This window comes from Anoplophora glabripennis, unplaced genomic scaffold (genome assembly GCF_000390285.2).
Source record: "Anoplophora glabripennis isolate ALB-LARVAE unplaced genomic scaffold, Agla_2.0 scaffold57, whole genome shotgun sequence".
Classification (NCBI taxonomy): Eukaryota; Metazoa; Arthropoda; class Insecta; order Coleoptera; family Cerambycidae; genus Anoplophora; species Anoplophora glabripennis.
Window position 1 is genome coordinate 348,805 of NW_019416296.1, and position 16,362 is coordinate 365,166.

Below are 16,362 nucleotides of genomic sequence, written 5' to 3' on the forward strand. Positions count from 1 at the left end.
ATTCGTAATTTTTTTTATTTTCCGCTGTTTTCAAAGCTTTTCTTTTCATTAAAGAGGTTTTTATTTCTGGTTTAACAGAACTGCTACTAAATTACTTGGCCAACCGCAAATCTTTGAATTTGGAGAAATTTTACCTTTTATTTTGGAATGGGTACTTCGTTAAAGAGCTTTGTTTTTTGTAATTTCGTCAACTTCTGTCATTCCAATATCAATCTTTCCATTCACAGAGTAGTACTTTTCACTTTCCACAATAATATCAATTCTGTCTTTAAGAGACAAACGTTTTATTGTTAGCGACACTTACTCAAAATTTATATAGCCTCTTTACCGTTTACCGTTTATAAACTAGTGACTTTTTTACTCTAAATATCTTCAATAATTGTCGCCTTTATAAAATTCTATTTACGAAGGTTTAGTATTTACCAAAAAGGTATATGAACGAGAGATAAAACTATAAGCACTTATTTCAAGAAATTTTTTATATCCGTTTTATGGGAATGCTAATAGTAGAAGGGTCAATAATACTGATATTTCCATATAATTGGTTTTGGAAATTTGAGAACTTGTTAGTTTAGAAGTAGCCGCTTTTAAAAAATGTCCGGAAATAGGTGCTTATGATTGTGCTGTGAGTGTGAATAGTTTGTATCTTATAAGTTCACACAAACATAGCGTTTTAATAATATAAATGCAGTGTGAATTTCAATAGATTTTGTTCTTGAACTTGTTCGTGGACAAGGACATATTATAATGACCAGCGAAATTTCACTGAATAACCCGGTAGTTAATATAATTAACGTGCAATTAACCTTTTTTGTCGTTAAATCGTTGTATCCTATTATCTGAAAATAAGTTTCTTATGAATTGCATGATCTGTCAGATTTAGGAAACGTACAATTACTTTTCCTAATTTTAAACACTTCAAGTGTTGGCAGACGGAGAATATTCTTTTTTAAATTTTAATTGCCAGTAAGTGATACTGTTTCCAGCAAGTGGATTAGTTTTATCGATTCAGCAAAATTGAACAGAAATAAAATCAACTTCGATCCTTACTTGATGACACATTTTTACTGTATTGTAAAATTATACAAGCATGAGCTATATACCTCAACTACTTTTAGTTTATTTTTCAGTGACATGATATTTAAGGTGGAGTATCCCTTTAATGTTAATCTAATAGTAAATTTTATTCACATAAGCGTAAATCAAAATCGTTTGTAACACATTTTGTCTTACAAAAATGCTAAAAAAATTTAAAATACGCCTGCAACCTTGTATTTAAACGAAGACACAATGGCAACATGTTTAATATTTTTAATTTCGCGTTACTATATACCGAATCAATATTAAAACTTATTGTGCTACATTCACTTACTCACTGGGCTATTAACCTAGTCAGATACGTGAGACAAATTCCCAATAATCTTATGTAACGACTTATTTGAACAAGAACTATTGTTTGGTGAATAGAAAGTATATATATTTCTTTGCAGCTATAGCGGATTGTGTTTCGACTAGACGTAGTAGGTGCTATTTCATAATATATAGTATAATGTTATCATCATAATAATAAAATGGTTGTAAAACTGTCCAGGTGGTGATTCTTCCGGAGTATTCTTTACAGAGATCGTAATTAATTTCAACAATTTGTGACACAAATTTAGAGAAATTACAAAAATTCCATGAAATTGCGTAAAAACGAGACTAAATTTTAAGAAAAACAAAGTATTTAGGAGATAATTCTTCTTGCTTATCTATAAAGGGTATTCTACTCTTTTCTTTAAACCCTATATTATTGTTTGCCTCAGGTAATCCTTTGATAAGTCGAATCCAATGTTTGCAAATATGTCGTCTTCACTAAAGGCATTTTAACTTTCACTGACGACCCTGCCAAAAAACTCCTAAGCCTGCGCAATATAATGGTACGAGTTCCACTTGCGTTGCCGATAGTGCCGCTGCGCACATTTTTAATCATGTGGAGTGGGGTAGAGAGCTAGGCCTCTGGTACGTCTCTGGCACTACTGCGCGTGCATCTACGCTTACGCAGCAGTGGGAGTTGGGCGATTGTATCGCCTGCGCGTGTTTCTAGATCTGTGGAGTGGGGCACAGAACGTGGCCTCAGGTACGTTCCCGACACGACTGCGCGCGGCCTCATGTCTGCGCGGTTAGGAGAGCGGGTGTGGTTTCACGTTCATCTGCGGTATCGTCAATGCCATTGCTTTGCTTTTAGATTGCGCGGTGATGTTTCACACAATCTTCTTTCACGTCGTTGCTTGTTAGGAGAGATAACAGGTTCTACCCATACGAAAGTCTTCTTCATGGCTTTTATTTTTTGAATTTTGTTCATTTATATCACTACAATAAATGTTTTATTTGTAATTTGATATTTCAATTAGAACTTTTAAGACTTCATTTACAATAGTTCATTTACACTATCGTTTCTATACTACCTATGATTGTCTAAAATTTTTAATTAAATTAAATAAAATTAGTTCAATTATGACACTAAATAATATTAACCATTAAAGTGACATTTACAAATCCATATTGAGAATTTGACTAGATAAAAGATAAAACATTTATAAGACATTCGTGTAAAAATCCTATTTATTGCACTCACATAGCTTTTGGAATCAAATCGTTCGTGTAATAAAGAATGATTTTACCACCATATTGTAAGTAACTATTATTTTAATAATTTTTAGGCAAAATTACACTCACTCTCACTAGTATGGATAAATACGTAATTGTGTTTTTCAGTATAAAATGTATTATTCAATTCTTTACTGTATAAATTTTCATATTTATTGTGTTTGAATAAAAACAAATATAAATGCATTCATTTTAGGTGTTGCAGAATGAAGTACAGGTTATCACACCCAAACGTATTACTCTAACAAATATTTTAATCCACTTTCGCTTCTTTTCCAAACTCTGCCACTCCTGTCCTTATTCGAGCGTTAGACCTTGACACAAATAGGAAGTAATTTAATAATTACATAAAGATATTAAACATTTAAAATACATATGGCTGTATCCACTTACATGGCTTCAGATTATAAGAAAATATATAAATTTCCATGGCAACTACACTTCCAGTGGCTCAGAATATGAGATGAAATATAGTTTCTTAAAATATAAGGAAACCAATCCATTGAAAAATACTTATAATATTTTACAAAACGTATTGGTGTGTATGTGTTCCACTTTGAGCACTTTAGATATTTATCAATATCAAATTTCATTTTGATAGATCTCTTATAAATATTTCATCACATTAAGCTGTTTTAAAATAGAGTTTTCTAACAACCGATGGCCTTTACACATATTAAAAAATTTGATCTATTAATATTGTTTAGATGTAATACAAAAAGATCCTAAATGACAAACCTGTCTTAATATTGATTATGTTATAATGATATACTTCTTTAAAAATAAAGAAACTAATCAATTTATTATTTTCCAGAAGGGTATTAAATAAAATACTTAATATTTTTAATGGACTATTCAAGTGATTTACAGTATTCAAACGATATGATGCAAATGTACGGAATAAATTCATTATTTCAAAAATAACTTATCAAAAAAATCTTAAAACACCTCAATTTAAATTCAATACCGTTGGATAGACGATTAGGAGACCTTTCAAATGGGGTGTCTCCCCTGTTTGTATTTAAGAAAATCTTCAATTACGTCATTACGTCAACACTGGTAATGTAATGGCTCTTAAATGTATTTTACAAGATGGCCTATTAAAATTTGAAATAGGATTTTTTTTTAAGTCATCCGATTTTGAAACAATGAATTTATTGCATACCTACATTTGCATCATATTGTATATTATGTTAAAAGCGTACTTTTTGTATAATGAAAATGGACAACCGGTAAAAATTTTACACACGTATTGGTACGAAGATAAAAAAAATTCTAAATGAAGTTTATAAATACTTATGATAAACACCAAGGGGTGATCATCTAGCATATGTGGTTAAAATGTGTTAGAAATATAGCTAAATGTAGCTAATTGACCATTTAAGCCTAAGAAATTTTAAGGAAATTTAGCAACAAATCTGGTTTTGGTATACACATTTTGTAAGGTCCTTAATCGATATTTATGTATACCTACGTTTATGTTTATGTTTCATATCAACCGAAACACCGTTCTCTCCAAAGGTAAAAGCAAGGAAAAACACGTTTAAGATCTCAAAATGTTTGTATACTCAAGAGATTTCGAATAAACGATTGCCACTTGAAAATTTCGAAATTCAAAATGGCGGCCACAAAATGACTATAATTAGAAATAAAAAAACAAAATTGTTCAGTACCAAGCTTAAAATCAACTATTCATGGAAAATACTCCAGTCTAAGCTTTATGATTTTGGACATCCTGAATCCGAATTTCATATTTTTAAAGTCCAAAAGTGGTACATACATTTTTGATAATTTTTTTGTTTTTTTAGATCATATCTCCCTGGAAAAAAGATTTTTTTGTACAAAAGTAGCTTCTTTTAAGTTTTTGACGTACCTACTGACTGAGTTATTGGATTATAAAGTCTAAAAAAATTAGGGCAATTAAAATGGGCCATTTTTTAATCATTTTTTGACATTTTTGACCATATTTCTCCGGAAAAAAGGATATATAAGAATCTATTTTTATGTTTGTTGACATACTGACTTAGATTTTTGTTGTCCTGAAGACTAGTAAAACTTGGGTGATGAGATCTGATTTTATTTTACCATTTTTTAGCATTCTTTGACCGCATCTCTGATAAAAATGACATTTGTTTAGAAAAAGCTGTTTTTTATGTTTTTGAAATCATAATTTCGATTATTGGGATCTTAAAGTACAAACAAATTTGGATTGTAAGAACAGACCATTTTTTGACAATTTTTTGGCATTTTTATACCGTTTTTTCAATCTCACGGCTTTTATATTGCAAATTTCGTAATCGGACCACCGCCATTTTGTAACTATTTTTATTACGAATAAATCATGTCTTAAGCATTTTTTCGTACAACTCATCCCCCTGAGTTACTTAAAGAAAACTACTAAAAAAAGCGAATTTTCGCAATTCAATTGTTAATAACTTTAGTTCCTTATAACTTCGTCAGCAAATCACCACGAGGACAGACTCTCCAGCAAACACTCGAACCGACAACACGTCTTTTTTCACAAGCTTAGTTTTCAACAAAAATAGTCTATTTGTACCGTTGAGAGAGCGTTTTATTTTTGCTGTACAGCGAAAGTAACCCTCAGTACTCATCGTAGACCTGTGTAGTTATTTGCGGGTTATCAAGAAAATGTCACCAACAGTAACTTTTCGGCCTCTGTCGACTGGACTACTAGTGATCTATGCATGTTATGTGTAAATTCAGGGTTTCAACATGTTCTTTATTAAAAAATCGCTTACACATATACGAATATTGGGATGCCCTGTATAGTTAAAAGAGTAGAATTATTGCAAGTAGAAACAATTACAAAATTTCCTACACTGGAAATCCCTTTTTTTTTGTTGTGATAGGTCCCAATCAGCCAACCTGACCTTGACTTTGTGTTTACAAATAAATTGAATTAAAACACTCGAAAACCAAATCTGTCTCAGCGTATCACATCTAATTATGCTGAATCATTCCTTAACGCATGGTTATCCAACGCGACAGCCTTGAAGGCGAGGAAAAATTGCATTCAACCGTTTCCTTTCCCTTTCATAGGCTATTAGGAGAGTAATGACTATATATAAACTTACAATGTGATCTGTATTTATGTAATTGTTCAAGTACAAAAAGTTCAGCCACCAGTTCTTTCTGCAGTCCTTGGAATCTTCACCTGCTATTACTTTCCACAAAGGACCGTCCCCCACGTGGGCGAAAATCGTGGCGTAGTAGAATATCACAAAGGCGTACACAGGTGTTAATCTGGAAAATACAAAGGGGGAATGTTAATATTAAAAAATCTAAGGGAAATTTTCACTAAAAAATAATGACCTTATTTCACATGAATATTGGATGAAGTGTCAACGGGGCCAAGTGATTTAAAAATTGCTGACTTTTTCTTGTGGGGTTATATAAAAAGTAAAGTTTATTATTAACTTCCCACTGCAATGCAAGATGAGCGAAATCGAATAAAAACAACAAGCTTTTAGAGATATTTATCTGATATTCTTGATAGCGTTGATGATGGTTTTAATAAACGTAATTGATTATATAATCAGTAAAATGGTAGGCCTTTTGTAGGGCCGGTTTAGAGGTGGGGGGGAGGGCCACGGGTGCTGCAGCCCTGGGCTTCACGAGATCGTGGGACCTCGGCAAGATCTGTCAAAATGAATTTTACCACCAAAAAGTGTTTAGGTTTTGAACTTTTATATCAACAAGTTGCTAATTGCGTCACCTTTTTTTACAATTAAGCAAAAACCTTTGAAATTTAATATCGTTTTTTTTTAGAAAGAGGGCCCGAGTAAAGCTTGTAGCGCTGGGCCTCATCATAATCTGACTCTGGCCTTTTGAACTATGTTTTTAGTGTTTTCCCAATAGATTATGTGTAGTTTCTTGTTGCTGACTGAATGTGATCTAATTTTTATATTAATTGTGGTTACTTTAACAAAGAATGTATTCGCACATTGTTATAGACGCATTTATATTATTAACATTTACGTTGAATGCATAAAATTATTTTTCTTAGTCTATTTTGTTTAAATGAAATTGAATTTTACATTCACTTGTGGGGCATTCACCACTACACAGTGGTCGGAAATCCGAAAAAGCTGGACAAAAGTCCAAAAAGACTTGCATCATCACCAAAAGTGTCCCCACTTTATGTTTTTCAGGTCGCTAAAGCCGAATTTACAGTCAAAAATCTCAAATTCAAGATGGCTGATACAAAATGGCCGATATATTACTTAATTTATTGAATTTAATTGAAATCTCGAGTGCCTTTGGTAATGAGGTCGCGTAAAACGTATGTAAGATCGAAGTTTGAGGTTTTTGAGGTAATTAATTATTATTAATAAAGTACGAAAGGTAAATATCTGCGATATAAGGCATGTATTTGGAATGAATTTGTGATTTCGAACGAAATAATTTCTAAATACTATTGAAGCTTATTCTTGTTATAAAGCTTATTCTAATTATTTAGCTAATTCTAATACACATGAGTCATTCGGATCGTCATCACCTGTCACATATCCGTCAGAGCATGAAAATATTTTAAAAGCTTTTTTTATTTTCATGTTGCATCTTTTTAAAAAAGGTTGATCTAAAATGATGATTTGCATTTCTAAATTCTCTTGGAGTTTTCTTTTCAAAAATCGAAATATTAATTTTTTCATTCACGTAATTTTACTGGTGCCTGATCCTGTCGAAAATGATAAATTATGAATTGAAAGATCATAGACAATAAGTTCATATATAATTTTCTTCATTTTATGTTCGTATTCTTCTCAGCAAATCCTTTCATTTGATACCATATCATGGGGGTGCACAAAAAATAACTGGTCCGCCATCTTTGGGAGTCCGCCATATTGGATTTAAAATGACGTCACTTAGCTAACATTGCATTGTCATCCAAACTAAACGTGTATGCAAAATTTCAGCACAATCGGTTGGGAAAACTGTTTTAAAATTCAGTTGCAAAATGTGACCCATACTAACAAGGCAAGGTAAATAAAAGCTTGTAAAAATATGATAAATGGCACACGAAAAAGGTGCATGTTCATAAAAAAAACAATTTGAATTAGAAACGCTCGTTTGGAACGCGAAGAGACACTAAAACGCTAGCCATTATATAACTAAGGCCTCTTACAATAGTAAATCGGCCGTACAAAGAGGCACAAAAAATGACTCAGAACCCCAATCCGGAAAAATCCGGTGGTTTTCTCTTTTGATATATGAAATTGACACTTCTGTCCGCATTTTCCAACTTTCAATAGTGCAGGATCTCTTGGGATTCCAACTATTTCGATAATTTACGATTGATGTGATTTGAAATCGATGGAAATTGCAAGACGTTTTTGTTAAAACAATAAAAACATGTATCTTTCGAAAAATGAGGTTCTAAATGAGCAAATGTATTCTACTTAACTCCAGGAACACCCTCCCTATTGCACACAACGATTCATACTCTAGTAAAAATTTGCACGTATTTTCAATTCACCGCTTTTCGAGGGGTCAGTGGCAAGTGAAATATGCTAATGTGTCACAGCATACTTCCGATAGTTGCTGTGGTCTATACACATGGGCCAGCTCTCTGTCACTTTAAAGAACTACGCAATGACTCCTTCTCTAGCATATTCTGAAGCAAACCAACGACTTTGAAATTTCGACTTTTGTCCAGCTTTTCCGGAATTCCGACCACTGTGCACTACCCTAAAAACGGCACTGAATTTTTTTTTAAATATATTTGAGAAAACTCAAAAAACATTTTTAGAATACGTGTTAACAATGATTTCATTATTTCTATTATAAAGGCTGTTACAAATTCGCTTCTCACTACAGAGATCTCGGAAACGATAAGAGATACGAAGTAGCTGAAATGGGGATAAAGTTGTATAATCAGGGGACCAACATTATGACTAAAAAATCAAGGCTAACCTGATTAGTTTTCAAAATTTTTCCGTTTTTATTTAATTTCTGCCTTGTTTAAGATGATATTGAAAAAATAAGGACACTTTTTCATGGCAACTTTTTGTCCTCTATTGGCATAATCAATTTTTATATGTAACGTTTCGTCTCTCCAGGATCATCATCAACTTCGTTTTTTTAAATACGACCCTAGAAATTTTATCACATTTTTTTGCAAGCCTTCATGACCCCCAATACTGTACTGCCTCAGCCCGAACCAGATTCAGACGTGTTGTCTTGAAAAATTCATCTTCAATGTATTCGTTTCAAATTTATCTAAATTTTTTATTTAGATTTCTATGTTTATTGAATTATCGTACACTCTAAGTGTCCTTAGACCCTGTGAAATTTTAATGTCATTATGCCAAATTAATTCTTAAAAATGCATATGCACAACCAAAACTCCAAATGAATATTATACTTTAAAAAATTACAGTAAATGTTCAAAAACGTTTCCGTTTTGGCAAATGTTGAAAATTAAGGTAAGCATAATATGATCGCAATTTATTGTACCTGTAACTGCAACTGTGAAAGAGCATGTCAGATGTATTTGTTTCAATATCATGAAAAAAATTAGATCGACATTTGTTTGAATTTTGGGCACTCGAGAAACCTAGAAATAACTATGAGCACGGGATTAAAACTCCAATGTTTTATTGTAACGTGTGATGGTAATAGTTTGAATAACTAGTATAGGTGGATTTCGCAGGGTCTAACGACACTTAGAGTGTACAATAATTCAAGAAACAGAAATCTAAAAAAAAAAATTGGGTAAATTTGGAACGAATACATTGAAGATGAATTTTTAATAATAATAATTATAATTATAATAATCGACTTTATTGCTTTTCAATTCATACAAGTAATTGATATAATAATAATGTAAATAAAAGTATAAAGCAAAAGGCGAAGTTCAATTTATATGAGATAAATTGTTTTTCTACTTAACCTAAAAAAAATCATTGCTATGACATAGTTTATACATACATTTATGAAATTTGAACCTTATTACTGGATATAATATGTTGACATAAAATAACACTAATGATCATCAAATAATAATTGCCTATAGGATGTCTTAAATTTTTCAAAATAATAACTTTTGAAATGTGCAGACGAAACGTCTGAATCTGGTTCGGGCTGAGGCAGGACAGTATTGGGGATCATGAAGCGTTGCAAAAAGTGTAATAAAATTTTCAGGGTCGTATTTAAAAAAATTATGTTGATGATGGTCCTGCAGAGACGAAACGTTACATATAAAAATTTATACCATTCGATAGAGGTCAAAAAGTTGCCATGAAAGAGTGTTGTGTGTTCTGTTAAAAAAGTTATTGTTAACAAAAAATGATTTTAAAAAAATTACTTTTATATTATGTCGCCTTGTTTATTTCGATATTTCGAAAAAATTTTATGATTATTTTTCCTTTCCCTAAAATTTGATAAGAGGAAGTTCAAAAGAAATTGTAGCCAATAATTTTTGAATGAGAGCAAAATCAAAATAACTTAAAAAAATTTGAAGACGACTCGCTATTTTTTATAAGCGTGGTAATATAAAAGTAATCTTTCCTGGTATTTGGAATTTTATAAATTGTTTATGCAACCAGGTGTACACAGAGAGTAAGGACATTCTGCGAGCTATCATTAGTATTAATGTAGGTACTATGTTCCCTGTTATTAAATCAGAAATTATGTGTCGTTTCATTGTCAGCTGCACTTTTCAAGGTTTGTAATATTTAACTAGTGTCAAACGTTAATCTAAAATATATGTGGAAAGGCGTATAATAATATTTTTATATAAAAGATCATTCAAACTAGAAGAGAAGTGTGTTTAGACTGTAACCGATTGGTATAAAATTCTATTTCTTATAGAACATTACGTATAAAAATTAATTTGTAAATTTTCATATCCACGCTATCTATACAGGGTGCACAAGCCAAACTCTACAAAGCTTAGAAATTAAAAAAATGATATTTATTTAAATATCTCTATATCTATTAAAATATTTGACGTAGATTAATTAAATTTGTAGTAATGACTTAACTAGTAGTAATTATAGACAAAATGGCAAAAGATTCTGGGAGATACCGTTTCGTACACATTTGGCTTTTGATGAGACAAACTTAAAAAAAAAATGCATTTTTCTGATCAGACATTAGGGGCTTCCCCCGCCATTTCCGTCGAGAGATAGAACAAAATGTCAATAACAAAAGTTATGCGCAGTGAATCCGAATACGGAATACTATTTAAATACCTGAATAGGAAACATCTCTGAGAAAAATTCAACTCTGTTTTGGTATGAAGATTGTGCCCCCTAGCGGCAGAGCTACGAACTTGAAAACTATTTCCAGCGATTTCTCTTGGTCGATTTATTTGGATAAATGTTTTCCCGAAGCTAGGGCCTATACTATCCCTAAACTCATACCTCGCCGACCTTATTGGAAGACCCTGTATAGTTTGATTCATCGGTAGAAATCAGAGATAGCCGTTTGCCGCTTCTAGTATTTTACTGATATTCTTGCCAGATGCTAAGGGAACTTTGCGAGGTGCAATTTGTTCATGGAAAATTCTTACTTATTATTTTAATTAATCATTAAAAAATTGCATGCACAATGGTAATTATTCCTCGAGATTTAAATAAATTGGTTCATTATTCACATGTAAGCAAACAAACATCCTCTCACTGGCCAAGGACTAATATATTATGTTTGAAAAATATCAGAAAATATTCAATTAGTGCTTTATTTTCTTCAGCATGAATTAAACAATATAGAATTACGTTAGTATGCGAGTATTACTTTTATATTAATAAGACGATGAAATAGACGATCCTCGATAAATATTTATTTTTCAACTATAAAAAGCGGCTGTAATAGCATTTTTAATAAAATTGCTCCTAATGTTGGATTCATATGGACGCGAACAGCATTAGCTAACTATACAGGGTGTAACTAAATAAGTGTAAAACATTTAAGGGGGTGATTCCTCATCGAAAAAAAGATAGGATCTTTCATTTAAAGAAACTTCATTGGAGCATCCCTTGTTAAGATACAGCCCCTTAAAAGGGGTACATAAAATTTGTTTAACAATTTTTTTCACAAGCACTAAACAAGTTACAATATTGAAATTAACCTGACATTTTCTACTACCAAAAAGACACTTAGCCAGTAATTTATTTGGTTTACCCCATGGTAGTAAGGGGTGGAAAACGCAACCCCTAAAATTTATTTCCAACGTAATTTTTTGTCTTATTATTTTTTTACCATTTAAAAAATTATTTCCGATAGCCTGTTTCATTCTAAAAAAAAATGTCTCTTGAATTTTTTGCCCAAATTAAACCAGTTCGCAGTAAAAAATTATTTTACGAACAACTACAGAGATACATCGTCATAAATGCGGACTGGATTTACTGTTATTTTGTAGTTACTACCTGCATTAAATGATTAAAGGGGAATAATCAAAACTAATTTAATAATAACAAAACATACAACATGTAGAAATCATAGTAAATGTTCAATATGTCTACCTTCAGACATTACGCATGCGTCTAGACGTCGGCGCATTGAGCCACGTATTCGCTCAAATATTCCTGGAGTCTCTCTAATTACCCTGCACGCATCGATAATGCGGTTTCTTAAGTCCTCTACATCGCGAACAGGAGTACGATAAACCAAATGCTGCAAATGGCCCCAAGTAGACAAATCCAGAGGATTGAGATCCGGGGATCGAGCGGGCCAATTCTGTGGTCCTCCTCGACCTATCCACTGATTTGCATATGTTTCAGTTAAATGCTGACGTGCTACTTGACTAAAATGGGCGGGAGCCCCATCATGCATAAAAACCATATCCCTTCTGACGCCCAAAGGAACTTCCTCCAGCAGTACGGGGGGATGCACTTTTCTTAAAAATTGAACGTATGCCTCACCATTTAATCGAGGAGGTAGAAAATGAGGCCCAATTAAATAATCCCCAATAACTCCGACCCACACCTTAAGAGAAAACTGTTCTTGATGGTTAGTTTCGACAATAGCGTGATGGTTTTCATCAGCCCATATGTGGTAATTATGAAAATTAATAATCTTGTCCCGAGAAAAACTACATTCGTCTGTGAATTCGATCGTCTTCAGAAAGTCACGATTTCTTCTAATCATTTCCAGCATCCAATTGCAAAATTCAAGACGGTTCGGAAAGTCTCGCGGTAACAGTGCCTGTACTCGTTGCAGATGGTAAGGGTATAAGAGATGTTCCTTTAAAATTCGAAATACCGTCATATGATCAACATTTAGCTGGAAAGCAATCTTTCTAGTACTGGTAGTAGGTTGTTCTTCTATCAAATTAAGTACTGCTGCCTCAAGCTGTGGTGTTCTTACTTCTCGATGGCGACCACAATCCTGCGTTCTTTTGTTGAATGAACCATATTCACGTAATCGTTGATGAAGTCAGACAAATATTCTATGTGAAGGATGCTGCCGTTGAGGATACATTTCAGCATATCTTGTAGAAGCTTCTAACCCATTCCCCTGCGACAGACCGTAAACGTAATGCATATCAGCCATTTCCTCATTTGTGTATGCCATTTTAATAACAAGTGAATTATTAAAGTAACAAATTAAGAACAGAACAATACACAATTAGTATTACTTCAATTTCAAAAATTTACAAACTGACAGCTTGATTCCAATTTAATTGTCAGTATCGCTAATGGCGGCCTACTAGATAAATTAGTTTCGTATTTTCGTTTTATGGCGATATGTATCTTGTTCGTAAAATAATTTTTTGCTGCGAACTGGTTTAATTTGGGCAAAAAATTCAAGAGACATTTTTTTTTAGAATGAAACAGGCTATCGGAAATAAATTTTTAAATGGTAAAAAAATAATAAGACAAAAAATTACGTTGGAAATAAATTTTAGGGGTTGCGTTTTCCACCCCTTACAACCATGGGGTAAACCAAATAAATTACTGGCTAAGTGTCTTTTTGGTAGTAGAAAATGTCAGGTTAATTTCAATATTGTAACTTGTTTAGTGCTTGTGAAAAAAATTGTTAAACAAATTTTATGTACCCCCTTTAAGGGGCTGTATCTTAACAAGGGATGCTCCAATGAAGTTTCTTTATATGAAAGATCCTATCTTTTTTTCGATGAGGAATCACCCCCTTAAATGTTTTACACTTATTTAGTTACACCCTGTATTCCACTAATAATATTAGGGAACAATATTTGCAAACTAAGTACCTACATTGTTTTCTAACGAAATTCAGATTACTCCTCGTTCACACTGACGCAATCAATAATGACTAACTCTTTTGGATCTCTCTTTTGAAAAATATAAATAAATACACTAATGCAAACAATTAAAGAGCCAAAAGAATTTCAGAAATTTTTCCGTGATTTTTGACAGACTGTATTTAGGTGAAAAATGGTCGTATCAGGAATTTAAAAAAGCATTTTGAAGCTCTAAGATTCTAGTTTTTAGATCTTTGGGTCGAAATTTTTTAGGAGCTACGGTGATCATGCAATTCTAAGAAATAGCGCGATAAAAAAATTCCACGCAATTGGAAACATTTTTTTTAGCTAATGCATTGCATGGACCAGATAACTTGTTTATTCAGCTTCAATTTCCTTTTTTTTAAACTTCAATACGACCATTTTTCATCGAAATATAGGACTTTTGTCTTCAGTCATCGATATCTCGGCGACAAATGGTCGTACAGAGAATTGAAGAACAGTTTTGAAAACTGAATAAATTTCCTATAACATGCTGCCCTAACCTTTCGGATTTTTTATTCATCTTTTACACGAATTTTAAAAAACAGGAAAAAAAGGGTAATTTATGGTCTTTTAGAAAATTGATGGCTTAATTAGAAATATTCACGAAATGTGACATATACAGTTCGATATACCCAGAAGAACCCTGTGAAGTTTCATCTCGGTCTAGTGAATCGTTTCTTTGTTTCAAACAGTCAAACTTTTGAAAAAAATTAAAGGGTCACTTTTTTTGAGCTTAAACACTTCATAATCATGATTAAAATGGAAACATTTTTTTTTTGAGGTTTTCTCACATTTTTACCGCAATTAACGTTAAATTGATAAAAAATAAAATTTAAATTTTTTTTTTGTTTTTTTGAAAAACCTTCCGAACATTGAAGAAAACAAAATCCAATTTTGTTTCCAGCACGATTCGGCATTTTCGTCCTATGCTTCTGTTCATCAAATTTTAATTAAATTATAATTAAAGTTGATGACTCAAACCAGATTTCGACCCCGATTCATACCGTTTTTTGAGACAAATTTTCTAATTCGCGGTAAAATTGGAGAAAACCTCAAAAAATATATTTTTTTTCTATTTTAATCATGATTATGATGCGTATAAGCTCAAAAAAAGTGTCCCTTTAATTTTTTTCATAAGTTTGACTGTTTGAAACAAAGAAACGGTTCGCTAGCTCGAGATGAAACTTCACAGGGTTATATCGAACTGTAAAAGTTATACTTAACATTAGTCATTTCGTGAATATTTCTAATTTAGCCGTCAATTTTCTAAAAAACCATAAATTATAATTTTTTTCCTGTTTTTTTAAATTCGTGTAAAAGACGAAAAAAAAATATTTTCCGAAATGTTGCGGCAGAACGTTATAGGAAATTTATTTCAGTTTTCGAAACTACCCTTCAATTTTCTGTACGAACATTTGTCGCCGAGATGTCGATGATTGAAGACAAATGGATCATTTTCCATTAAAAGTCCGATATTTCGATGAAAAATGGTCGTATCGAAATTAAAAAAATTGAAGCTGATAAACAAGCTAACTGGTCCATGCAATGGCTTAGCTGAAAGATCTAAAAATTAGAGTCTTAGAGTTTCAGAATGTTTTTTTTATTCCCGATACGACCATTTTTCACCTAAATTGCGGAAATTCTTTTGACTTTAATTGTTTGCATTAGAGTAGGTATGTGTAGTAAACAAGAAAATGTGGTGGTTGTACGGTGAAATAATAGAACCTATTAAATAATTTGAAAAAACACTTGCCAGCTTATTTGAGTAGTTGTCACTTGATTGTTTTGAAAAAATAGAAATTCTAAACGATGTTTCTAGATTAGCATTATCTTTTTACTTGTTCATACTGACCTTACATTAAGCTTAAGATGTGTATCATTTTGGCGTTAGTTACTGATTTTCCATATTAACTGTTATACCAAAGTAAATATTTTGTTATGATATCTATCATTAAAATTCTTGTATGTATAGCCTCATACTGACTAACATGTTGAAGTAGTGTACGTTGCTGCATTTTCTGATGAATTTTCTTTTATGTTTCTTAACAATAACAGTTATGACATCAACACATCAATTAATATATATTTGTTATATTATGTGGGCATATAATTTAATTTTGTCATCCTTCGCAGCAATCTGAATAATTATTACAGGAATTACCTACTAATCATTATCTGTAATAAGTAGAACTTGTAGGTTTATCCCCAAGCAACGCATTGAGATTGTAATTTCCTAATAGTCATGCATTATTACCTTTTTAAAAAAAGATTTATCTTCTTTAAAACAATCAGTTTCCAACACTCAAAACCAAACTTATTCAAAAGAAATCAAATATTTCATGTTATAACCCTACTAACATTAAGGAAAAAATTGAAGAATAAAACAACGAAATAGTAAGTCCGTATTATATTTATCACACGCATACGTTTGCTCAAATTCAAGAAAATGTTAATATTTAGTATCCTCGCATATCTTAATAAGG

The 16,362-nt window shown here is 31.9% G+C and overlaps 1 protein-coding gene across 1 annotated transcript in view; it reads right to left on the reverse strand.

Annotated features, from left to right (window-relative positions):
- LOC108917544 (nose resistant to fluoxetine protein 6-like) overlaps nt 1-16,362 on the reverse strand; it is a 43,085-nt gene that overhangs the window by 17,542 nt on the left and 9,181 nt on the right. Inside the window, exon 6 of the mRNA XM_018724198.2 lies at nt 5,745-5,913. Within this exon, the coding sequence (XP_018579714.2) occupies nt 5,745-5,913 (169 nt within the window). The remainder of the gene's footprint in view (nt 1-5,744; nt 5,914-16,362) is intronic.